Consider the following 27,239-nt stretch of genomic DNA (forward strand, 5'->3'; position numbering starts at 1 on the left):
ATGCTACTGGGCAGCAAGCAGGGAGGAGCGGGGGGGATCATGCCTCTTGAGAGTCCCTAAAATTTTGGATATTGAACAGAGTCTGGACTTCCTTCCCTTCCTGAATCCTTTGCCACTCCAGGCCCCTGTCTCCAGCTGCTGTAGCCAAGGAGAGAGGCTGACTCCTTTATTTTCATAATTTGGCTTTAGCATGGAATGTGGATGCATGCAATTTTTACTTAGCACAAAATACTAAATTAGGGCCTTGAAAGTGCTATTCGGGTTCTCTCTACCCCTAAGGATCAAACAGCTGGCTCTCCCAGCCTCATCCTCAATCCTAAAAGATATCCCCCAGGGACTGAAACTACTCCCTTTTCACCATCCATCAGCTTACAGCCCCAGGGTGTTTGCAAGCTCTGCAAATGAAAACGCTAATACTAAGCTAGAAGGTTCCTTTCTGTCATGGCACTGGGCTACCCTTCAAAGGCAGCATTCATCCTCACTGGAGAGCACATTCCCTTTCAGAGGGATGTGTGAAAGGTGAAGTTCTTTTAGAGCTTCCTGACTGACTCAGTCTCTGGGGCATCAGGGTGATATAAAGCAGATACTTCAAGATTTTCATCTATGTCACCAGAAACTAGATCTAAATCATTTCTTTCTGAATGGTTTCAAGTAGAGGAAAAAAAATCTTCCTTAAAGTTGAAGAAACAATTCACCATGTGGAAACCACTACACATTTTAGTCTGATTCTTTGGAAGAAAATCAGGTATGATCTATTATTATAATCAACTGGTTTACTGGAGGTGAACTTTGGAAGTTCATCTATCATCTACAAGCCACTGTCTGGATAGCTCTATTGGGCACTTTCTTGCCTTGCTTCTCATGAACACTCACCCCTATGCTACTGATTTCTGAGCCCAGGACTGGCCGATCAGACGATGAAGATTCGGATCTGGTCTTTGATAGCTTCACCCTCTCAGCAATCTTAAAAAGCAAAACAAAAAATTATCAAAAAGTGACACATCTCTCCCCAGATAAACCATTGAGACTATGTTTATACAGGGTTATTGCTTAACTATGGCAACTAAACTGATTAATCAATTTCTTAAAAACTCACTTGTCCAATTTTTCTACCATTTTCTTAATCCAAGGTTTTTCAACCTCAGCACTACTGACATTTTGGGTTGGATATTCTTTGCTGTGGGGGGCTGTTCTGTGCACTGTAGGATGTGCAGCAGCATCCCTGGCTTCTAGCCACAAGATGCCAGTAGCACTCCAGTTGTGACCATCAAAAATGTCTCCAGACATTGCCAAATATCTCTTGGGGGGAAAAATCACTTCTGGTTGAGAAACACTAGTTTGACTAACTTACTAAACTTGACACTTGAGAACCAACCTTCTTGTGGAGACTGGTACGGCAAGTCAAGGAAGAGGAGATGTATCATTTGAACAGTCTCTTTGGGGTAGACTCAACATACGAGCCGGGGCTGCGGCAGAGAATGGGTGGTGCCACTTCTCACAACTGCCACGGCCCGCCCATCATAATCTATTTCTCTGCTGGCAGGGCTGTCAGTCCCGAGAGTGGGGAGATCATTGGTTCATTACACAGGGTCCCCTCCTGGGCTGAACCTTAGTCCTTGAGAGCAACTCTCCATCCACCTCTTAGTATTGTAGAACCTGACACAATGTCTCACTCTCCACAATGACTTGTCAGCTGTGACATGCTCCAGCTGGCTGATTAATGAGAGCTGGCTCCAGGTTGCAGCCAAGAGAGACTTAAAACTATTAGTGGGTTATCGCTCCCTGCAGCTCCAGCAAAGGAGGCCTGTGTGAGACCCCAGGGAAGCCCCTTGGGACCATCTGAGCTAATAGCGTGCCTGCACGGTGGCCGTGCTCAGAAGAGGCTGGTGCTTCCAGATAACAGGAGGAGTTTCCGCTCGTCCCCAGGAGCTCACCTTGGCGATGGGAATGTCATTGCTGCTGCTGCTTGTGCTCAGCTCTCCAGTGCTGGGGTTAACTGGGCGGTTGGTGGAAGTGAGGCGGCCAGGGCTAGAGGGCCCTGTGGCCTGCACGCTCTGTAGTCGAGTTTGAAGCTCTCGAACCTGAAATAATAATGTCTTTAGACACAGTGGTGGTTTTCCTGGTCAAAGAGCAAAACAGCCAGATGGGTAGATGGCATGGCTTTCATTTACATTAAAGGATCAGCTTCACTGAAAAGCTAAGCTGGTTGAGTCTGCGTTAAAGTCACTGTGTTCTTAACTAGACCTGCCCCTGGCTGGCCATCATCTGTTCTTCATAAGTATGAGATGTTCACGTTTTCTAAGGCATTGGAAGCTTTCAGCAGAGGTAGAATGACCATCTTGAAGGAATGCTTATTCATTCAGCCTCCTGTGCCTGATGCTGTCTTGGGCACTGAAGATAGAGAACCCAGGATGAAATCTCCACTCTCATGGAACTCGGAGCTCAGAAGAGAAAGACAAATACTTTTAACACAAGTGCACGAATGCTACAGATATCTATCTCGAGTGCTGTAGGAAGCAGAAAAGGGGACGAATGTGACTCCATCTGACATCATCAGGGAAGGGCTAAGGAGGCAGTGAAGGGACCGGTCTTCCAGATGCAGAGTCTTCCAGATGCACAGGGTTCTAACAGAGGAGTAAGGGCTGGCTTTGGTGACTGTAGGGGTGAGGTGAGGTGGGGAGAACATCTCGCACAAGAGCACAGGCATCAGGATGACATGCTGTGCTGGAAGAACTGCAAGTTATTCAGTATACATGGTGGAGAAGAGAGATCTTCATTGGAAAGGAGATGAGGCTAAGGTGAAGAGACAGAGATGGCCCCCACAGCTTTTCCCTAGGGACTTCAAGATGGGATTGTCCCTGGCGTCATGGGAAGGGACATCTAAATAGCCCCTTTATATAAAAAGGAAAGACAGGGCCCTTTGAATTTTATTTAAAACACACATTTACCTGCACGGAATTTAAATGTCCAAATCCTGCTTCTCTATGGTTAGGCTCGGTGACAAGGGGAGGCGTTCCAAGTAAGGGAAGGTAGTTGTAAGAAATTGGTCTTTCTGACGACCTTGATCAGTTTTATCGTTGGGTACAATGTCTACTTTAAAGGGCAAAAACTACCAGCACCCAAAGGTCCTTACAAATGGGCACCAGGCCCTGCTGGGAAGAATTAACACCTGGACATCTAAGGCAGGGCTTTCCAAACTTTTCGGTGCACCAGAATGCCCTGGAAGGACTGTTAGAACACAGAGGGATTCTGATTTAGTAGAGGGAGACAAAGCCCAGAATCTGCATATCTAACAAGCTCCCAGGAGGTGTTGATGCTCCCTGTCACGGGCCCACATCTTGAGGAGCACTGGCCTAAGGGACTCCCAAGGCCACACAGCACTTTAGTCCCAGAGACAGGAGGAGCAGAGCCGCACCCCTGCCAGCCTTGCCACCAAAACCCTTCTAGGCAAACTCTTCTCTAAAAGCGACTGGAAAGATTTTCATATTAAATATCTTGTATGTCTCTATCCTACTAAATTGGGAAGCAAAAGTAATTGAAATTTCAATAATTCATCAACATATTAGAAGCCAAAATAGAAAAATTCCCTCAGAGCAAATTGTATTCAATAGTGAAACAGCTAAAAAGTGCCTAATGCTCTGCTGTGGCTTCCAGTAACTGTGGGTTGATGGAAATGTGTGTTGTCCCCATAACATGCCAGACACAGGGCTGACCTCAAGATAGTTTAAAGACTAGAAAAACACATGCCTGTCAAAGCCAAATGGTATTGCTGGTGAGAGATTACAGGGCTCATTCTGGAATTGTCCCCCACAAACCAAGAACAGGCATAGTGTGGATGCCTCGTTATGCCGCATGGCAAAGGGAGAGGGCCCATTTTCCCATCAGGCCACCTTCCTGGCACCGGGGGAAACCTCCCTGGTGGAGACCACATGGATTTCAATTTCTACTGCTGTGAAGTCTGATGAGGTCCTGAATAATTAACAATGTTAACACCACTCCAAAATCTAAAGTGTCTGAATCGTTCACAAAACAATCAGTGGTCTGTTCCTAGAATCCCAATTGGCCCACTCATCTTGCTTTTTTAAAAATACAAATTACACTGGGCAATTTATCAAAACTTCGTGAACATTTCCCATAGTTTTAAAAATATTTCTTCTTCCAATCACTAAAGTAAAACATGCTCATTGTGGAAAATTTAGATGACTCTGAAAAATAAAAACAGAAAAAGTATCTATTCTTTCTTAGAGTAGTTCTTTCTTACTATCCAGAAACAATTACTTCCAGTCATTTTCAACAGTGTATTTGTGCACAGGCACACAGGCTTAAAACAATTTCTAAATCTAAATATTCATTTTCATTTTAAAAGCTTTGGACTCAGAGAATGTCTTTGAAAACTAAACGATGATAAACATGTTTATTTTGGTCTATGCTTTATTATTTAATGATAGTTGTTAGGCTGTGAAAAAAATCCAGCTGAAGGGAGTGGAATGAGCCTGCCATGGAAAGAAAGGAAGACAGCTGGCTAAGTTAAACAGCCTCTCCTCTTGATTTGGGGGTGGAAGTCTTAATTTAAACGAATAAATGCACAGAAATGAAGGCTACAACCAACTTGCTGACTCAGCTTAAGTGAGGCTTGGGAGAGGGGAGAGACACAGCTATTAGGATCCTCACTTTTTTCTCATCCATTGCAGTAGGTTGAATTGTGTCCCTCCCCAAAGATATGTCCAAGTTCTAACCCCCCGTACTTGTGAATGTGACCTTATTTTGAAATAGTCTTTGTAGATGTAATTAAATTAAGGATCTCAAGATGAGATCACCCTAGATTTACGGTGGGCCCTAATTCTAACGACTGGTAACCTTGTAAGAAAAAGGAGAGGGAGATTTGAGACAGAGAGAAGGCCATGTGAAGATGGACGCAGAGATTGCAAAGAACACCAGGGGCCGCCCTGTGGCTTAGCAGTTAGGCGTGCGCGCTCCGCTGCTGGCGGCCGGGGTTTTGATCCCGGGCGCGCACCGACGCACGCTTCTCCGGCCATGCTGAGGCCGCGTCCCACAGATACAGCAACTAGAAGGATGTGCAACTATGACATACAACTATTTACTAGGGCTTTGGGGAAAAAAAGGAGGAGGATTGGCAATAGATGTTAGCTCAGAGCCGGTCTTCCTCAGCAAAAAGAGGAGGATTAGCATGGATGTTAGCTCAGGGCTGATCTTCCTCACACACACAAAAAATAAAATAAATTAAAAAAAAAACAACAAAAAAAACAAAGCACATCAGGAACTACCAGAAGCTGGAAGAGGCAAGAAAGGATTCTCCTCTACAGCCTCTGGAGGAAGCACAGCCCTGCCAACACCTTGATTTTGTGGACTCCAAAACTGTGAGAGAATAAATTTCTGTTCTTTTAAGCCACCAAATTTGAGGTAATTAGCTAATATACCTATCTTTCCCTGAAGATATTTTATTAAAGAACATACATTTCTCTCTACAAAATATGTGGTTTGGAGTCAGGGGACAGCCAGGAATCACAGCTACCCTAAGCTAGGAATTGATACTTGTGGGAAGGTCCTTCATCATCCTTTACAGCCCTTCTCTACTGGAGTTCTTCAACAACTGAACACAGAACGTGATTTGAGTGGCCATTTTCTCATTTCTCCTAAAGTTAGTATATAGCCAGAACCCATCCAGATGCCCAGAAGAGAAGTTAATCTGTTGCATATATTAGAAACCTGGTAGAGTATGAAGGTAAGATTCTTGTCTTTCAGGGGCTCAGAGTCTAGCCAAACATCACCACATGAAACATGCTCCAGAAAGGGGAGACCAACAAGGAGTGTCAGAGTGTAGAAGAAACACTGCCTCTGCCTTCTCAGAGCAGGAAATGCCGGGGGATTCAATCTTGAAGGTTGAGTAGTTGTTAAACAAGTAAATAAAGAGGAAAGGAAATGAACTTTTCTGAGCCTTCAGAAAAGGCTCTGAAGAGTTCAAGTAAGGAGATGACATTAAACTGCCAGAACTCTGCTTCACTTCTTTATGCCTTAAGGACTCCCAAAGGGAGAAGAGGATGTTATAGAAACCGCTTGATTAGAGAAGAGAATGAATTGGAGTGAGGAAGAGAAGGGAGGTGAGTCAAGAGCTGTACTGACAGTTCAGGTGAGAAATGATGAGGGCTCAGACACAGTCAGCAAAGTGGGAGCAAACATGGCAAAATACACCCTAGAGCAGCATTGTCCAATAGAACTTCCTGTGACAATGGAAATGTCCTGTAGCTACACTGTCCCCTATGGTAGCCACTAGCCTCATGTGGCTAGTAAGCACTTGTAATGTGCCTAGTGTATCTGAAGAATTGAATTTTTAATTGTATTCTATTTTAATGAATTTAAATTCAAATTTAAAAAGTTGTATGTGGCTAGTAGCTCCTGTATTGGTCAATGCAGTTCTAAAACTATGCAAGCAAGTACAAAAACACCCAAACTTGTGGCTGGAATGACTTAGCAGATCATGGCACTACTCAGCAAAATGGGGAAAACATAAGGAGGAACTGACTTTTTAGAGAAAAATAAAGATGTCAGCTTTGGACATGTTGAATTTGATGAAACCACCAGGTATGTGAATGAGGATATTCAGTCAACAATCAGAAATATAATCAGAGGAAAGGAGATCAGAGCTGAACGTACAGTTTAGGAATTTTGCATGTGGATAAAGTTGCCAAGGGAAGAGGAGAGAGCCTATACATAGCTAGCTGGATCGAAGGATCAACGGAGGACAGTAAGAAGGGGGCACTTATTCTCCAGGAGGGAAAGAAGGAAGTGAGGAGAGGCAGTTAGAAAGGTGATCTGCAGATTGGAGAATGAGGATGGGAAACAGAAGGGTTCTCATCTGATGGTTTCTGTTTCTCTAAGAGAAAAGAGTCAGGTTCTCTGCTACGAGTGAGGGAGGGAACAGCAGATGTCAGAAACGTGGAAGGGGGCCAGCCCCAGTGGCCTAGCAGTTAAGTTCAGTGTGCTCCACTTCGGTGGCTTGGGTTTGGTTCCTGGGTGCGGACCTACACTACTCATCTGTTAGTGGCCATGCTGTGGTGGCAGCTCACATACAAAAACAGGAAGATTGGCAGTGGATGTTAGCTCAGGGTGAATCTTCCTCAGCAAAAACAAACAAACAAAAGAAATGTGGAAGGAAGCTGATCTAGGACCAAAAAAAAGCTTACACAACAGCACTGAGAACTCAGCTGAGCTCTTTCATCAAGACAGAAGAGTGTGGGCCGGCCCCGTGGCTTAGCGGTTAAGTGCGCGGGCTCCGCTGCTGGTGGCCCGGGTTCGGATCCCGGGTGCGTACTGAGACACCGCTTCTCTGGCCATGCTGAGGCCGCGTCCCACATACAGCAACTAGAAGGATGTGCAGCTATGACATACAACTATCTACTGGGGCTTTGGGGCGGGGGGGCGGGAAGACAGAAGAGTGAGTAAATACCTTGTTTTCTTCAAACTCTGGAGACCTCATGAAAATAAGAGTAAAGAATAAAAAAAGATGAAAACCATAACAGTGAAAATAATGTGCTTGGGGCATTAGCAGAAAGATTTGGGCATAATCCTTGAAGGCAAAGTGGAAGGAAGAATACTGAGGAAAGAAACAGAATGGAAAAAGCCAAATTCTATAAAATATGCAAGGGGAGGAGGCCAATCTATCCAGAAGAGGGTTGGCAGGGTTTAGACTGAGCTTTGGCAGGCACTACGAAGGACAAGAACATGAAGTAGGATGAAAACAGGGAGTAACTGTCTGTAGACAGAACAAATGAAAATTTCCAGCATACGACAGCCTCAGCTGCAATAAACAGGCACTCCTCCTATTAAAAATGCATAGAAATGCTGCATAAAAAGGAACAATGAGAAAGAAATTCATTGCCAAGGTGAAAAGAAAGGCAGTAAAATCTCCAGGTGCCAGAAATGAAGTGAAAAATAAAGATGGAGAGGTTAGGAGGGGGACGGTGCCGCAGCAAGCCGGGGGAATGGAGAGCGGGCCTGGATGCTCAGGGCGGGAGGGGCGGGAGATGGAGAGTCAGCCTCTGCAAGTTAGGCTGTTTGAGCTGATCCTCCCACACAAAGCCTGGAGCCTTCCTGCCCCACCCATCTGTGAAAAGCGGGCTGAGAGTGCTGCCCATGAAGCTGGAAAGAAGCCCTGAAGCTGTGCAGAAGGGTCAACCATAAGATATCAAAATCCCAGACCCAGGACACATTTAGGTCTGGGATTTAACACTGTCTGCATACTGCGGGGCTCCAATCTTATAAATTAATATTGAAAACTGGTCTGGATTTTGCCAGGCCACCCACTGCCTCAGAGACCTAATTTGTAAATCGTCCAATATCACTAGAGAACAGGTCTCTTAAGCCTCCCATGACTGGGAGCCCAGGACCATGAAGCTGCTAGACATGAGGGATGACTGCACAGAAAGGAGGGTGAAACACAAGAGCCAGCATCTAAATCAGGAGATGAACTCACCAGAGAAGAAATGAACGTAAAGCAAACAGTAAACTATGTCACAATAAGTATGTTTAGGATCCTTAAAGAGATAAAAGGAATAATTTCCATAAAGCATAAGGAATTATGAAACAGAAACAGACATCAAACAAGAATAGGTGGATGAGAAACAAAGCCTGAAGAAAACAGTCAATAAAATCAATTACAAGTTAAACTCTGGACTGGATAAAATTAAAAAGAGAATTAGAGGGGTTGGCCCCGTGGCTTAGGGGTGAAGTGCTCTCACTCCGCTACTGGCAGCCCGGGTTCGGATCCCGGGCGCACACCGACGCACCGCTTCTCCGGCCACGCTGAGGCCGTGTCCCACATACGGCAACTAGAAGGATGTGCAACTACAACATACAACTATCTACTGGGGCTTTGGGGAGGGAAAAAAAAAAAAAAAAGGAGGAGGATCGGCAATAGATGTTAGCTCAGGGCCAGTCTTCCTCAGCAAAAAGAGGAGGATTGGCATGGATGTTAGCTCAGGGCTGATCTTCCTCACACACACACACACAAAAAAAAAACATAAAAAAAAAAAAGAGAGAATTAAAGAACTGGACTATAGCACAGAGAAATTAATTCAGAACACAGCATAGGGAGCTAGAGAGATACAAAATATGCAAGTGTCATTGAGAGATGTAAATGATTGAATGAGGCTCCAACATACTGTTAAAGGAGTTCCAGAGGAGGAGAGGACAAGAAATGACAGAGAAACAATATTTGAAAAGAAAACAGATGAGTTTTCCAGATGGAGAGACAGACATGAGTCCTGAGATTGAAATGGTACATCAGGTGCTAAGTAGGTGTGGCAGTTTTTAGACATGTCTGCAAATTCTTTGATATTCCCTCCATCGAGAGTGGAGTCCAATTCTCCTTCCCTTGCACACGCCTGGCCTGAGAGATGGCGTCTAATCAATAGAATGCACTGGAAATGATACCATGTAACTTCTGAGGCTAAGTTAGAAAAGGCAGCACAGTTTTGCCTAGCTCTCTCTTGGGTTGCTGGCCCTCATAAGCCAGCCACTCCATTGTGAGGAAGACCAGGCCACATGGAGAGGATACTTGCGGGTATTCTGACTTACAGTCTCTGCTAAAGTCTCAGACAACAGCCAGCCTCACCCACCAGACATATGAGTAAGGAAGCCTTCAAGACGACTCCGGCCCCAGCCACCCTCTGACTGCAACCCCATCTGAACCCAAGTGAGAACTGCCCACTGGAGCCCAGTCCTCCCTAGTCATCAACCATGCAGGTAACAATAAATGATGGTTGTTTTAGGTTTCTAAGCTTAGGATGGTTCATTATGTAGCTAGAGCTAACTGAAACAGGAAGATGAAAAAATAATCGCATATCTAGAAATACTGTAGTGCAAATGTGGGGAGAAAAAGGATAAAGAGATAATCTTAAAGCTGTCTGGTGGGAGAGATAGACACTTTAGGCTCAGAGGGCAAAGATGTTGGTCTGTTTCATTCACAACTGTACTGCTAACACCTTGAATGGTGTCTGACACAGTGTCAGTCTTAATATAATCTGTTGAATATCATTAAAAACAACGGTCACCCTAAAATCCAATATCTAACCAGACTATCATAGTAGGCTGAATAATGGCCCGCAAAGATGTCCACATCCTAATCCTGGAAACCTGTGAATATACACCTTACATGGCAAAAGAGAACGTGCAGGAATGATTAAGAATCTTGAGACAGAAAGATTATCCCAGATTATGCAGTGGATCCAGTAGTCACAAGGCTCCTTTTAAAAGAGAGGCAGGAGTGTCAGAGAGCATTTGAAGATGCTATGCTGCTGGCTCTGGAGAGGGAGGAAGGGGCATGAGTCAAGGAATGCCGGCCGCCTCTAGAAGCTGGAAAAGGCAAGGAGGCAGATTCTCCTCTAGAGCCCGAGACGGAACACAGCCCTGACGACACTTCGATTTTAGTGAATGAGATGTATATCCGACTTCCAACCTCTAGAGCTGTAAGATAATATATTTATGTTATTTTAAGCCAGTTTGTGGTAATTTGTTACAGCAGCCATAGGAATCTGTATGATGATATACTACCATATATCATCAAGAGTGTAGGTAAAAACAAAAACATTCTCAAAGATTAAGAATTTATCCCCTATAGACCCTTACTGAAAGAATTTCGTAAAGCTCCATGCTTTCAGGAACAAGAAAATTAAACCCAGAAAAAGAATGTATGAAAGAGACCATGGTAAGCACAAAAATTGGCAGGAGGTAGGGGCAGAAGGAACCCTCTTATGCTGCCAGTGAGTGGACGGACTGGTGAACCATTCTGGAAAGCTGCACTGCAGGACTGGGCCCAAGTAAGAATGTGCACACCCCAGGACTCCGCCATCTCACTCCTGTACACGAATTCCAGAGAAATTCCCACCCAGCACCAAAGGGGACGTGTGCAAGGGTACATGCACTGGAGCGCTGTCTGTGGTAGTGGCAAGCCTGGCACAGTGATGGGTGAGCACTACAGAACACAAGGAAGCTGTCAGACACGTCAGACGAGCTGTATGCACAGCAATATGGACAGACCTTCAAATTAGAGTGCTGAGGGGAGAAAGGAAAGAAACCTGCAGCACAGTAACATTTATGTAAATTAAAAACACACAAAACACTGTGTATAAGGACACACGTAAAATGGAGCAAAGGGAGTGGGATATAAAAGGAATAAATAAATTAAAAGAAGGACCTTTCACGGATCAATGAGTGTACCTTTAACAGAGGAATGTAATTAGCTTATCTCTCTGCCCCTGCAGGCCAGATTAAAACAAACAAATGAAAGAAAGTAAATACAAAGATGAGAGTTCAGGAGCATCAGAGATTATGTGTAGCCAGAAAGTGAGACACTGGCATTAAGAATTTGCTTCGGGAGCTGTCACAGACAAACATCTGGCAGGGGTGGCACAGAGGTGGGTTTCTGAAACGCGGAGAAGTTCACTGAGAAAGTGAGGCTAGGGCAAGTGTTAAGATGGGTCAGCTACTGGATGCTTCAATCTCCCAGGACAACTGTAGGAGTAGACAAGACGCCAGAGGCCGCTGATGAAGTCATCATGTGAATGTGGTCACAGATGAGTGACAAGCAGGAATGCAAGGTGGCACCAGAGTCCTGAGAGGGTTAGAAACATTACTATTAGCTGTAAAAGAATGAGTCTGTTCCCTTTATGATATGCAGCCGTGCTCACTGGGTAGCTATAATTTCAGGCAATTAGGTTGTAATTCATAATTTCACTGAGTAATGGAGCTGGCTGAGATGAGACGATTTCTGCACTGTAGAAGGGTGACAATCACTAGGCCGGAGAAGCTCTACTTAACGAGCTTGGAGCAGTTAGGTAGTCCCTGCGTGGGTCTTGGAAAGCTGCCTCCTCAAAGTCCAAGCTCCGTGGGTTTTTTTTGTGTGTGTGTGTGAGGAAGATCAGCCCTGAGCTGACATCTGCCAATCCTCCTCCTTTTGCTGAGGAAGATTGGCTCTGGGCTAACATCCGCGCCCATCTTCCTCCACTTTATATGGGAGGCCGCCACAGAGCGGTGCCTCGGTGCGCGCCTGGGATCCGAACCCCAGGCTGCCGCAGCGGAGTGCGCGTGCTTAACTGCTACGCCACAGGGCCGGCCCCTCTGTGGGCATTTTGCAGAGAATCACTCTTTTTTAAATTATTTATTTATTTATTTACCACCACCACCCCCCCCCCAAGCCCCAGTAGATAGTTGTATGTCATAGCTGCACATCCTTCTAGTTGCTGCATGTGGGACGCGGCCTCAGCATGGCCGGAGAAGTGGTGTGTCGGTGCGCGCCCGGGATCGGAACCCGGGCCGCCAGCAGCAGAGCGTGCGCACTTAACCGCCAAGCCATGGGGCCGGCCCAGAATCACTCTCTTATTGTAGATTTTGTAAGACTTTTCTTGGAGCCCTCAAAAAAATGAGGCATCAGAATTTATTTACAGAAACTATATATTTATGTCTATAAGTCTCATTAGTGTTTCAGGAAAGGCGTATTTTATTGTGAATGGCAATTTTGAGTAGGCTGAATCAGAGGAGACAGAGATCACAAAATTGAAGAAGGGAAAAAATCCAATAGCATTTCCATTCTCTGACGGCGAACTGTTCTCTCTTTTGTCCTATAGCCCACTAAAGAACCTGAACCAGATTATCAATATGGCTGAGTCAGGAGAAAGGTCAGCATTTGGCCGTCTTCCTGATTTCTTACCAGCTTTCCAACAAACGGAGTCGGCTACTCTCTTTATAGACAAGAGTTCGCCTTTAAACAGCCCGACCTCCTCACAGGAGCAGGGTTGGCGAAGGGAGGCTGGGATGGATGAGCAGCCACTGGTGCCCATCACTAAAAGTTACCTCACGCTTTCCATGGCACGGATGTGCATGAAACCCTTTAGAGCAACTGGAACTGTTTCCAGAAAAGACATGAAAGAACCATAGTTCTGAGGGCTCTCTGCCTTGGATCTCACCGAAAACTTCCTCAGACTACAGAGAGGGGAGGTGACAGGTTCTCCTGGTTACATTATTGGTTAATGCTCTGTTGGGGTCAAATCAAGATAAATATATGCACAAATGACTTCCTCTCTATGAAACAAACTTATTTTGCCTTCCTTACTGTTGTCTTAGAATGCTAGGAAGATTGATGTGTGGAACCCTAAAGAATCTGCCACCCGTGTGATTCTAAGAGAAGATGTTTTACTAACTTCTGATCTGTATAGAAGCAGGAGACAGAGTGGGAAAAGGGTGAAGAGAGCACAGGAGAGTAGTCCGAACATCAGAACAATGAAGATTGCATCCCATAATAAGGCTACCAGAGCCTAAGTTTTGGTGCTAACGTCAGCACAGACAAGTACAAGATTATTAAACTTCTGTGGGCCTCAGTTTTCTCGTCTCTAAGAAGGGTGTAATAATCACACCTCTTGTAGAATTCTGATGCAGACGAAATGAGATGTGCATAAATCACTGCTCATCACAAGTAAATGCTCAAATTATGTTCCCTGTTATAATTTAGGTTTTAAGTCCTGCTTTGCCTTCAGAAGTATCTGTTTTTAGTTTGATAGGGGTATGTTTAGTCTGAAAATGTTCAAAGAAGGTTAATACTATCAATATTAACGGGTCCTTAAAAATAAACTATCAAGATTGCATTGAGGGGCCGGCCCCGTGGCTTAGCGGTTAAGTGCGCGCGCTCCGCTGCTGGCGGCCCGGGTTTGGATCCGGGCGTGCACCGACGCACCACTTCTCTGGCCATGCTGAGGCCACGTCCCACGTACAGCAACTAGAAGGATGTGCAGCTATGACATACAACTATCTACCGGGGCTTTGGGGGAAAAAAATAAATTAAAAAAAAAAAAAAAGATTGCATTGAAAAAAAAGAAAGATTGTATTGGTAAGTGGTACCTTGACAAACTGCCTGTTCCCCTTCACTGGATGGGCACAGGAAGTTCTGCACTGTGCCAGGGAATGCCTCCTTGCTTTTGGAGCCCCCCGCTGGATTCCAGGATGAGCATACCCCTCTCTGCCCTCTCTCCTCTAGCTTATGAGACCCTGCTGAGTTGAGAGCCCACTCCTCTTTCAGATGCAGGGCTCATCATTTCCACACTGTGGGCCCCAGGAAGAGCAGGCCAGGTATGAGTAGAAGGTGCCAGAAAGGCAGTGGTTCTCTCTCTTTTCACTGCACCTGTGGGGAGAGAGGTAAAGATGCCGGGAGAGGCTCTCGGCCCACGTCCACTGGGTGGCTGAAGGACACTGCCTTCCCTTTCCTGTCTCTGAGCACTTGCTGGGATCACAACGGGGACGTGTGATCCTACAACCCATTCATTGATTCAGTAGCTCGTGGAAGGGCTTGGGCATATATCACTTGAAAGAGCTTCTCAGTGATTCTGACACACACGTTGAGAGCCACCACAAGATGGATGAATGAAAAGGCCTATTTCTCTGGCACTCTGATTCATGTCCACGTCTACCTGGTATCACACTCAAAGCAAATAAGCCACCTGTGTTAGGACCATTTACTGCTCAAACGTCCACATGCTCCTCCCTATTTCTCAGCCCCTCTATGGTTAGGTGGAGCATCTGTCTAGTTCCCTTGAGCAGAAGCTTTTAAGTGCAGGGGTGAGTCCGTTCAGTGATGTTTTAGATGACGGGTTGCCATCAGCCTGGGTTCCTGAGTGAATACATGGAACCGAGCTGTGGGCCCATCCCCAAAGCTGTATTGGACATGTAGTACAAGCAAGAAATAAGCTTTTCTGGTGTGCCATGCCACCGAATTTTGGGGGGTTAGTTTGTTACTGCTGTATAACCTATCCTTACTCTGACTAATATACCAGCCAAACAAAGAAGAGTCACTTGAGACCTCCAAACTGATGTTGGAAGGAGAGAACTGGAGCCAGACCCCACTCCTCTTGGCTCCCTCCTACGTGGCCAGATTAGGGCTGGGAGGGTTAAACAGGTTTTTTTTAAAAATAATTTTATTTATTTATTTTTCCCCCCAAAGCCCCAGTAGATAGTTGTACGTCATAGCCGCACGTCCTTCTAGTTGCTGTACGTGGGACACGACCTCAGCATGGCCGGAGAAGCGGTGCGTCAGTGCACACCCGGGATCCGAACCCGGGCCGCCAGCAGCGGAGCGTGTGCACTTAACCGCTAAGCCACGGGGCCGGCCCAAAACAGGGTTTGTTTTATACAAATCTTCTGTGAATTTAAACTTAGCTAATATTGGCATCCTCTTCCTCATCATATAAAGAAACTCCTAAGAAGAAATGGAACAAATAAGATATAAACAAAGTTCCATCGAGGTCAAAAGAGAAGACTGTGCTTGTGCATGAATACCAAATTGTTAAAGCTGGAAGATACAGATTACTGTCCATAATCCATACTTTATTTTTTAATTTGAAAATTAAGGAAAAATATAAGAAGAAAAATATGCCTATCCTTTCACTGCCTGATTTAGCCTCTGTTAATATTTTGGCATATTAGCATCTCTTCTATTTCTATGCATATACTGCTACATATTAAAATTTACACAACTATAAAAATACATTCATTTAAAAAATAAACTAGAAAACTATAGAAAAGTTCAAGTACCCTTTGACCTACAGTCCTAGGAACCTGTTCCCCCTACCCTCTCAACATAACTATTATTATGAGATTGGTTTACGTTGTTCCGGTCTATTTTAAATATTTTTACACACACACATATATAGTCGATGTAAATTTATACATATATAAATTCATAGTAAATATAAAGTACTGTTCTGCAGTCCTGCATTTTCCATATACAGATACTGTGGTCCAGAAAAGCAACATGGAGGGGGAGGCAGCGTGGGAAGATCCCAGATGCGACTTAAGGCCAAATAAGGTGAAACAAGACGAATCTTTATTTAACCTACATAAGGTCACAACAATTTCACTTCCAGAAATATCTCCACTGTTACTGATTTTTAGTTAAAAATATCAAAGAGATACTGACTTAGCATATAACAGGAGACAACCCAGACAAAGCGAACAGCTGCTTCAGAGACAGACCACGCTCCGGATACATCAGTATGATACTATAAATGTTATTTCCCAGTAGGAGTGGGCAGCCTAATAGTAAATATATATTATAAATGAACTAATTAGTAGAAAGAAGTACATAATAAAATACACAGTCAACCTTTAAGGTAATTACTCTTTGTAAGCAGGCCCCTCGGGTTAATTTGGATTCTTCTTTTCAACTCCTTTAAGCATGACCATGGATTGACAAGTGCCCTTGGAGATAACTCGGGTGACTACTGAAGGTGGATTTGATTCAGTGTTTAGAACCAGTTCAGTATTTAGAAACCAGCACCAACAGATTCAGAATTAACGGCTCTGGGGGAGGACCCTGGGGTCATATAAGAGGATGCTCTGTAAATCGCCTCAGTCAGTGAGTTCGTGGGACAAGTGCTAGACCTGTGTGTTGCACACTTAGATGAGCAGAACAGTTCTGGATGCCCTACAACCTCCGGGATTTCTATTGCATGAGAATCATATAGGCAGATGCAATGCAACTCCACCACACCTGTCATAATCACAAACTTAAAAGTGGCCCAAAGGATATCAACTGATCCCTGAAGGAGAAGGGGCTGGAAATTGAGTTCAACCACATGGCCAATGATTCAATCAATCATGCCTACATAATGAAACCCCAGTAAAACCTTTGGATACTGAAGCATGGGTGAACTTCCCTGGCTGGCAATACTCTGAGTATTGTCACACATCATAGCTGAAGGAAGTAACACCACCCAGGACTCTACAAGGAGAAGACAACTGGAAGCTTTACATTTGGACCCCTTCCAGACTTCACCTATGCATCTCTTATTTTAGCTGCTTCTGATTTGTATATTTTGCTATAATAAAATTGTAATCATAGGTTAAAAAAAAAAAAAAAAGTAGCCCAAAAGAGTATGTGACAGGATTGTTACTCTGAAAAGCTCACAGAGTAAATGGGTCCTCAGAGAATGACAACATGTGAAAGAAATTTCTTCTTACCTGCATCCTTCCTTTCCTGCTTCCTTTCCCCCAAAAAAGGCTACTTTACCAGGGGTTTGGGGTTACTTTCTATTAAGGAGGATGAAGTGAGGGGGAAAGAAATGGGCACTCCAGCATTCTGGAAGTTTACCCATCCTTTTTCCTGGCTAGGGAGCCACATGGCAGCCATTGAAAAATCTGGAGTTTAGAGTCCTCATTCATATTTTAAAAGACTTTAGTTGAACTAAGTGATTCCATTTTTATCACATGGGTCCTATGAACATAGAACAATGAAATCCCTTCATAAATGTAACACTGCATTTAGGAATCAAGAGTAATTGGTTTGGAAAAGACAGACACTTGTATCTTCTTATCAGTTGTGGAAACACTGCCCTCCCTTCTCCCAAGCCAAGTTAATTAATTAACACTATGAGTTTTTGAGACATTTTGAGGGGGAGTGGGTAAGAAAGAGAGGGGGAACCTTCAGATTAGGGTGACTTTTATTTGGTTCAAAACAGTGTGTCTTCTAGTCTCTTGAATTTACTATGATGATGATCAGAGAGTCAAAGCAGAAGCCAGGCCCCAAGGATGAAGGAAACCCAGGAAAGGTGATGGGATTCATTCCCAGACATGTTGAAAATACCCAGCTGGGGCACGTGGTATAAGGAAGAAACTCTGCTACCATCACCTTATGCCATGAATTTGTGGAACTTTCTGAAGAATTTGTACAAAATCTCAGAAGGAACTTGTGTGGCCCATTTTTATCCAAGTCTATGATTCAGTGGGACACAGATTCACGAGCCTGTGGTCACATTCAGTTTGCTTTACTGAACTATCTGGGGACAGCATTGATCATTTTTACTACATAGCAGTTGATCTAAACAATCAGGGAAAAAATGCAAATAGTGTGGAGAAGCTGGATCTACCATAACACGTCCCTCCTATGAGCTCCCAGGGCACCCTCTGTGTTCACCTCTCCCTACCACTTGACATACACCATTGTAATGGCCTGCTCACTTGCCTGTCTCCCCAACATCCTTCAAGTCAGGGACTGTGTCCTGTTCATTACTGTAACACCTCTGCCTGGCACAGAAGAGATGACCAATCATGTTTATGAAATGAATAAATGAATGAATGAAGAGCAAAGTGCTTCCCTTCTAGAGTAATTAATTCTACCTCGCCTAAATTAAGCCCACTTCTTTAAGTGTGAGGAAATGAGTGGTTATATTACAGAGCATGCAGAAATAAATGATTATCTCATTTAATAATGAGCTGGGACCAATAATAAAAATTGTCTGCCTGTTGTTCCTTAGTTACTGCTCTGCCAAGTAGCCCAATCTGTTAGCTGACATTAAAGATCTAATTTAATTAAATCTTGAACAAGGCTCAGAAAACCTACTGAGGGCACTTTGTTTAATTACAGGCAAGGGGCAAGCACCAATCTTATTGATCTGGTCAGTTCAAATTCTATACAATAAATGTGGGCAATGGAAAAAAAAAAAATGTGACCTCAATTGCTTTTTAGGCAACTTTGATGAACTGTGGAACCAGAGATGCTATAAAGAAAGCAAAGGCAAACCAGCCATGTATCATGTGGTATCACAGGGACAGAAATGAAACCATACCTCAGTCACTCCACAGAGCTACACATCATGAAGAACAGAAGACAACCAACCACAAACGACCGATTCCTCCTCAGAGAAATGAAATAAATTGGGTGGTGGTAGGTGGAAGTCATCCAGCATTTAAAGTCTAGTAAACTGGCATTCAAAGGCATCTAGCAAATTCTATGAGACCCACAATTGTTGAGAAACAAATCTAATTAATGGGTATATATACAAATTCCTGAGAACATTTCCAGTTGAGGAAAAGATACAAGTTCTTCAACATATTTTTATTTGGAGGTAATTGAAATATAAATTATATACATTTATATAAAGCCATATTAACTGCAAAACTTAAAAGGTAATAAATGTGATCAGAAGAAAGGTTTTGACTATTCTGTGTGTGTGTGTGTGCACACGTGTATGTAGTTATTCAATGTTTATCTTAGTTCTTCAAATATGTAAAGATTGTTAGGAGAAGGAAAAAAGATATGGTGATAAACTTTCCAGATCACTCAGCAGAGAACTCTGGATTTCACCCCAAACAATTACTAACATTTTTTGAGCATGGGTATTGTCTAAGTGCTTTGTGAGTATTATCTAATTTTCCTGCACTGGGTACTATTATCATCCCTGCTTCATGGCAGAGTAAACTGAGGCACAGAGAGGTTAGGTAAGTTGCCAAAGACCCATGGTCACTTGGTAGGTCAGGCTGTGACCACAGGCAGTCAGGCTCCAGAGCCCTGGTACATAGCATACCAGGTATTAACACTATGCTGTTATCAATACTAACCTCCAGAGTTGGAGAAAAAACTTGAAGATGGAGGATTGGCTTTTTATCTTTTGCTAGTCACAATCAAGGACTGTCTTGTACTTTAGTAACTCAAGTTAGAGGAGGAAATTTATTCTAAACCACAATATGTAATTACACCTAAAACCAACATCTCCTTCACAAAACATGCCATGAGAATGCACATGTTAAGAGCAAGCACACCTAATTAGGGCATTAGTCATAACGATCAGGGCGTGTAACCCAGGAAATTACAGGTGGTGTGGGCCTTAGCACTAAGTGAACTTCATCAGCTGCCCAGATAAAGCCTTTGCTGACTGGGATGATTTACACCTGCTGATGCAAGTGTGGCGAACCGCATCCGATACAGCTGGGTGCTGAAAATAAGCCTATGCATGTGAGTTCAAACAAAACGATGTTCAGATATGAGAGGTAGGAATGCTGGCCTTTTAATTATGACATTAGCCACAAATGAGGAAAAGAGTTGATAATGTTCAAAAATAGTAATTTTTTCCATATTCATACATAATAGCAACTATGAAAACTTGCATGTGCATTAAAAACACAATGATTTACATATGCTGACCTTATCGAAGAACAAGTTAAAGAGCAATGGTGAAGGATGATGAAATCCACTAGATGAATTTTTTTCCCCACTAATTCAGCTTCATCTTTGGGCAAAATTACTGGTCAGAGCACAACTAAAAAGCCAGCTTCTAATATTGCCACAATTGAGAAAGAGTAGAGGGAGTCTAGAAATTCAAAGTGAAGTTCAGAGGAAACTGTTTCTGATTGAAGAATTCATTGCTTCACCCCCAGCCCAAATCACAGATCAAATTCACAGCCAAACAAAGAAGTACTTGTGGGTTCCTGAGAAAAAACTCCATCTTTGGAAAGCGGAGTGCTTTAGCGACTCTGCCAAACATTTCTATCCTGAAAAAACAGCTCCTTTAGTAATGGATGTATTTCCTAAATAAAGTGGTTCTCAAACTGGTTCAGGCCAAAGAGCCATTGGTACACTGGGGTGAATACCAGGAGTTACTCTTACATACACAAATATACACACACACTTAACACACATATACATGCACAGAACATATATATATGTATATGATTATTTTAACTTGAGTCTGCACTAGAAGAGATAACATTTCACATTAGACTCAGTGAGATAAGTGACAGCAGGTACTATAAACTTAAAGAAAAACTTGTAGAAGAAATGGCAAAGGGGAAAATGCCATATATTTTTGCAAATTATAAATTATTATTAGTCTATCTTAAAAGAAGAACATTTTAATTGAGCTTGGGAAAGACGCGTGTACCCTGGAGAATGGTTTGTGAATCAGTGCCCTGATATAATTTTACCATCCACTTAGATTTGAGATTCCAGAGAATAGTGTTTTTTTTGTGTGTGTGAGGAAGATCAGCCCTGAGCTAACATCTGCCAATCCTCCTCTTTTGTTTTTTTGCTGGGGAAGACTGGCTCTGGGCTAACATCCATGCCCATCTTCCTCCACTTTATATGGGACACCGCCACAGCATGGCTTGACAAGCAGTGCGTTGGTGCGCGCCCGGGATCCGAACCTGCGAACCCTGGGCCACCGCAGTGGAGCATGCGCACTTAACCACTTGCGCCACCGGGCCGGCCTGAGAATAGTGTTTTTTAAAATCTTACCTCCACACCTCATGCATTCCAACTACTCTTAAGAATGACTTCTTAACAAGAAGGGGATGGTGAGTCCCAAGACTACAAATGCCACAAAACTCTTGGGGCTGCCTTTGGCTCTACATGCCAGCTTCTCTTAGCCCCACATCCTCTGGGAGAGGCCCGGCCACGCTGGACCTGGAGTGCTTACCCTCCTCCGGAGCCGGTCCCGCTCCTCCCGGATGGCGTTCATGGTGGCCTTGGTCCTGTTCAGCTCCTCCTCTTTGCTGCACAGCATGGCGGTCAGGCTCTCATTCTCTTCCCTCAGCCCAGCCAGCTCCTTCTCCCAACGAGACCGCTCTTCAGCCAGGTTGGGATACAGGTCTCGGCCGAGTACCCCCTCAATTTCCTCGACTGTCTGGAACACAGCCAAAAAAACGAGCCAAGCGAGTTATCTTGGAGAAAGGGGTGGGGAAGAAAACAGGTCAGACGGGAGCGAGTGTCCACAGAAGAGTGGGTTTTAGAGCCCCTTCATTGCAAACAGTAATCACGACTAGTGACACCCCCCATTATCCTCTCGCTCCATTTTCAGATGAGGTTCTGTCGCTTCCCTGGGTCATAGTGTGTGTTACCCAGCAGTGCCCAGGATAAGAAAATCAGTCCCTTCCTGGTGTGCAAGTCTGTCTGTGGCACTAACTGCCGTGTCCACACAGATGTTTATCTCCTTTGTCCATGTTCCAGAATTGATGAATACACACAACCAGACAGCAAGCCAGTTAGTGATCCTGATAATGCAAATGTGAAGTAGCAAACTGCATACAAAATCTAACTTGAAGTTTCCTAAATTATAGGCCTCCCGTGTTCCAACTCCGCAATACAATAGGTCACATCACTCTTTCCAGCTTTTAGTGTCACATCAGAATCCAGAGGGTGTGAATGAGGTTCAGTCCCAAGATGTGAAAGACAAAAATAAACCTCAGTGACACAGAAAAGAGGAAGCTCATGGTGGAGCTTTCTAAGACAGCGGGGATTTAATTAATTAATAAGACAGCTATGAGCTAAAATAAATAGAATCTTAATAGTAGTTGGAGAGTTTTTTAAAAATTCATTTAAAACACAGTATTAATGGAGAAGAAACATGCATAAAATTAGAAAAAAAGGAAGAACTCATTCTGCTTGCTTTCAGAAACCATACCTTCACATTTATTGTCCTTTGGAAAACGAAGCATAAGCCAAGTGATATGGAAAGAGGAGGGAGAATTACTATGTAGGGGTGGAAGGCAGTGAAGAGATGTGATGAGAAACAGAAGGTCTCAAAAATGAAAAATGTGCGGGTATGTCACTCTTGGATGCTCACATGGTTCCCTGATGAAGACACACACCCAAATCTCGCTGCCCCTCTCCACATGTGGTGCTTTGTCCTTCCTCTCAAATCTGAGACTCTTATTCTACTCAGCCCTACTCCAGGCCCTGCTCTGACCCTTGCTGGTTGGCAGAAATGCTTGGCCTCCTCCTTCCCTCTCAATGCTGAGGCCAAGGCTAGTACCCAAGTTGACATTACATCAAATATACGGCCTAGGAGACTCCAGAGAAAGAAACACCAGTAGTTGCCTACCCAAACCACATCAACTATATACTTATAATTGAGATGAATAAAGATGGAAAACCAGCTGTGTTACAAACACGAATCATGGCTTATCTAGGGAAACTACAGCTCTTTTGTGAAATCCAGGATTCCTTCTGATAGAAACTTGGGCCTAGCGTCCTAAGACATTTTTCAAATAACACATCACATTTTCCCTTTACATGGGCTCCTCCCAGACTTCTCAGTTTGCATTGCTATGCCTAGGTCACTAGGCTATGGTGAAGTAATATAAAGACACGAGAGGCCCAGTCTCAACAGGACTTGACGTTCCCATTGTTCATGATGAATCTGTGCGGATGCAGCACATTCCTCTCACCTGGTCCTCCCTGAGCAGTAAGATGAATGCATGTGAAAGGCGTGGCTGAGACCAGCCCAGTGTGCTCAGGATAGATGACTCACGCAGGCCCTGCACTTCCCTCCTGTTAGCACCGTGGATTCATAACTCCTGAAATAAGATTCTAGAGGCCTTAAAGCTTTAATAAAACTCCCACGTTATTCTTATAGCCTAAGAGGGCTATAGGATGAACCACACTAAAATAATGCAGTCCCAAGGAAACTATAATTTTTGCTGCAAAGCCAGTGATCTTGACTGTTGATATAATGACTTTTTCTAATGTGATTCAGCCCAAGAAAAATTTATAGGGCTCCTGCTTCTCCCTGGTGGCCCAATCTATAGCATGGCTTTCTTAGAAACACTCATCCCTAACAAGTATCTGAGAAAACCACACTTCAGAGGAGAGGGATCTGCTCATTTCCCTCCTATGATCAATAAGAGCCGGATGGGGGAGGGGAAGCTACCTTAATAGCCAAGTCACAGTGCTCACTGGCCGTGGTGAGCTGCTCGATGTGCCTGTCCACCTCGGCCACGGACAGGCTGCAGCTGCTCTTCTTCCTGCAGCAGACGACATTCTCCAGCCCCGTCAGCACCCTCTGCAGCTCCGAGTTCAGGTCACTGCAGTTATCTGTGAGTGAACGTGGACAAAATGCATTAAGCAGGCAGGCGGGCAAAGAATGCTCTCCTTGTGGCTTACCATGAAGAACTCATTCAGGTAAAATGGAATGGCAATGGAGCTTGACATTTCAAAGTTTAATGCCATGCAGCCTAATGTCACAGGCTGCCAGCACTGCTTCTGAGGCTTGGAGCCAATGTAAAGCCTTCATTGAGGAGTTTCAGACCATGGCCATTTTCTAGATAGCCATGCCACGCTGAATTCTCTTGTCTTTTACTAGAAGGCAGCCACATCTCGAGTTTCTTTAGTAAGAACAAAGGAGTGTCCCAGAAGAAGCGGTTGGGACTTCAGAAGCCTTCTGGTCGACCCCTCTGCTCAGCCATTCAGACAAGCACTGTCTGCAGTAAGAGTTTCAGCAAAGATCTCATAACTTTACTAAACAAAACAAAAAGCCCCAGAATGAGCAGATACCAGGCATTATAAAAAATAGAAACTGTGCAAAAGACAGTCCTTGCCCTCAGTGAGCTTATAATCAGGACTTTTTTCTGATATAACCAATCAACATGCTCTACCACTGCAATTTAACCAACTTCTTCCATCAGGGCAAAAATAAGCTGTTCTAACAAACTGTATATTGTTCTCCATGTAAATGTCTTGTAAGCAATTCTAATAATTTGATTCTTACTTAAAAATCTGAGTTATTTTTAATTGCTGGGCACTTAGGGCCTGGTCAGGGGAGGAAAATTAATTATAATCTTAATGTGAACTAGACATATCTTAGAAGATGATTTTGTTGGGGAGAAAAAAATCCCCTTAAACTCAAATACAAATATCTTAACCTATTTTGGATTCTATGTATCAGTATACGATTCAATTCTTGTAGCAAGACAGGTGTTAAGTACATGCAATCTCTCCAAGTACATCCTTCCCCACATCCAGCCTCATTCCTGCATGAAAGAAGCTCCTCCTTCCTTCTCATCATAGGTTCCATGCACTAAACTGGCCAATTGCTTTTGGTGCTTACCTTTAGAAGACTTCAAGAAAACTCTTAGCACTATAGGAACAGGATTCTTACAATATTCCGGTCAACCTTATTTGACTGCCTATATCCATATCAAATTATCTAGGTCTAGAGAGAAGATAAGCCTGAGGCTTTCACTCCAACCAATGAATACAATTATTCCCCCCTCTTCTCAAACCTGTTCCTCCCTCATCTCTCCCATTTCTGTGAATGGCACCACCATCCACCCAGTTACTCAGGTTAACTCTCAGGCAACTTTGATTTCTTTTTGCCTCACATCCTAAACCCAATCCATCTTGCGACCGCAACCTTCAAAACTTATCCCAAAAGTGACCTCTTCTTACCATCTCCACTGATACCAGCCTTGGTCCAAGCCACCAGCATTTCTCAACTGAACCACCTGAACAACCTCCTCCCTCCACTCCCCATACTGTGGCCAAAGTGAGTCTCATAAGGACATAAGTCAGATCATGTCACTCCCCTAGCCCAAAACGTCAAATGGCTTCCCTGATCATTCAACTGAAGTCCAAACTCCTCACCAGAGTCTGTAAGACTCTGCATGATCAAGACTGATGATGTTCTCAACCCAGGCTGTGCCATGGAATTCCCTGGGGAGCTTTTATAAAATACCAATATCCAGGCCCCACCCTAGGTCAATTAAATCACAATCTCTGGGGGTGGGGCTTGGCCACTGGAAAATTTTTGTAAGTTCTTCAGATAATTCCAATGTGCAATCAGGGCGAGAACCACTGATCTCTCTGGTCCTTGCCTCATCTGTCTTCCTTGCCCCTCATTGACTATCCTCTGTTCACACTCCTGGCCTTCTCTCCATCCCTGGAACATGCCAATCTCCTGTCTGCCCAGGGCTTCCTTTTCCTTTGCTAAGACTGATTCCCACCCACATCTCTATTTACATTCAGCTCTCACCTCAAATGCCACCTCCTCACCAAGCTCTTCCCTATCTAAAGCATGCGGTTCCATCTCCTCCCCCTGCTCAGTCCCTATCCTATTAACCTATCTTCTTCATGCCAATCGTCACTATCTGATCTGACTTATGTGTTTGTTATCTCTCGTCTACTGAAGCAAAGCTTTATGAAAGAAAGGACCTTGATTTTCCTTATCATTGTATCTCCAACATCGAATAGTGTAGGCGGTCAAAAACTATTTTTTAAATGAGCAAATATAAACACCACATCATTATATATTTAAGAGACAGCAAGACCAGAAACACAGACTTTGTCAACAGCAACATGTTTTACATCAACTTTGTCCATGCTCTTTGTCCTTGTTGTGGATCACACCCCAAGCTGTCAACAGCTGGGGGATACTCCTCACTGCAGAAGGCCTTCTGGAGATGGAGGGCAGATGCCCACCACCAACTCAAGGCAAGGAGGTCCAGAGCCAGAAGCAGCACTCCTCAGCCACCACACATGCTGGTGGAACTGTCTCCAGCACACACTTAATTCCAGGGAAATAACTGGAGGAGTTTCTCCGAACAATCACTGACCTTGAGGTGCAGGGTTTCCTGGTACCCTGAGCTGGAGTGAATACACGCTCCTGAATTATTTGCATTATTAAGTGCTTATGAGTGGGATGAGAGAGAAAGATACCTCTATTCAGCCATTCCATGTGAATTTCCCTAGCAGAGCTCCATCTGATCAAGTGATCACATTGGACATGCCTGCTGATGGGCAGACTGTATCCCAGCTGTATCCTGAGGATGTTGGGCTATAGAGAACAGGAGGAAGGTGTAGGGATCTGACCAGTATTTCTTTCTCATTCTTTAATCAAATAGTTGCTGAGCCCCGGCCTCAGGCCAGATGCAGGGTACAAAGATGAATACAAGACACCCCTCAACTTTGAGAGGCTCACAGATGTACATGGCAAATACCACAGTCCCTCCTCTTGGCTCTCCGTACCACCCTGGGGAAAGTTACCACAGAGAAGATGACGCAAGCACAGGACAGGGAATCAGGAGGACTGAGGAGGGTACTTAAATTAAAATACAGACTGGAAACAGCGAAGGAAGATCTTCCCTTCAAACCAAGGAGGGCCATCAATGTGTCCCTTGGTCTTAGGAAGCCCAATGTGTAAAACACAGGTTGGATGAACTCCATACACTCTCGCCTGATAGCCACAGGGCTCTGTACTGTGGTTTTACACAAGCCCCACTAGTGATCAGGTGACACTTGGCTGTCCTTTGTCATTGTTGCCTGTTTGGAGCCTCACAGGAGGACAAGGTGACCAGACTGGCAGGAGTGGATATTCTGGGTCCCCTTGTTGGAATGCTGTCACATAGCACCAATCACTCACCACCATTCACTCCAGCATCAGCGCTGCTCGATACAGGGTGAATTATCTTTCAGTCTGTGGCATATTCTTCTAAATATAGACTTAGGATAAATTCTTCATTCTTTCCCTTGGCCTACCATGCCCTGCACAGTCTGGCCCCTGCCAGACATCAAAGGCTGAGGCAGTTGGAGTCTTTAAAAAAGACAAGAGGTGTAAGTCAAGGGATCAGAGGAGCAAGATAAGCTCATACAGGGGACCATGTGTTCCAAAATGAACAAAAGGTGCCTCATG

The 27,239-nt window shown here is 44.1% G+C and overlaps 1 protein-coding gene across 3 annotated transcripts in view; it reads right to left on the minus strand.

The window, feature by feature from the left end:
- The window catches only part of MCC (MCC regulator of WNT signaling pathway), a 399,974-nt gene that overhangs the window by 49,083 nt on the left and 323,652 nt on the right, over window positions 1–27,239 (minus strand). For all 3 annotated transcript variants that reach the window (XM_058538632.1, XM_058538623.1, XM_058538640.1), the window contains 4 exons: window positions 23,484–23,647; window positions 21,252–21,458; window positions 1,935–2,081; window positions 874–963 (listed from right to left, as the gene is read on the minus strand). In XM_058538632.1, coding sequence (XP_058394615.1) covers window positions 874–963; window positions 1,935–2,081; window positions 21,252–21,458; window positions 23,484–23,647 — 608 coding nt within the window. The remainder of the gene's footprint in view (window positions 1–873; window positions 964–1,934; window positions 2,082–21,251; window positions 21,459–23,483; window positions 23,648–27,239) is intronic.

This window comes from Diceros bicornis, chromosome 1 (assembly GCF_020826845.1).
Source record: "Diceros bicornis minor isolate mBicDic1 chromosome 1, mDicBic1.mat.cur, whole genome shotgun sequence".
NCBI lineage: Eukaryota > Metazoa > Chordata > Mammalia > Perissodactyla > Rhinocerotidae > Diceros > Diceros bicornis.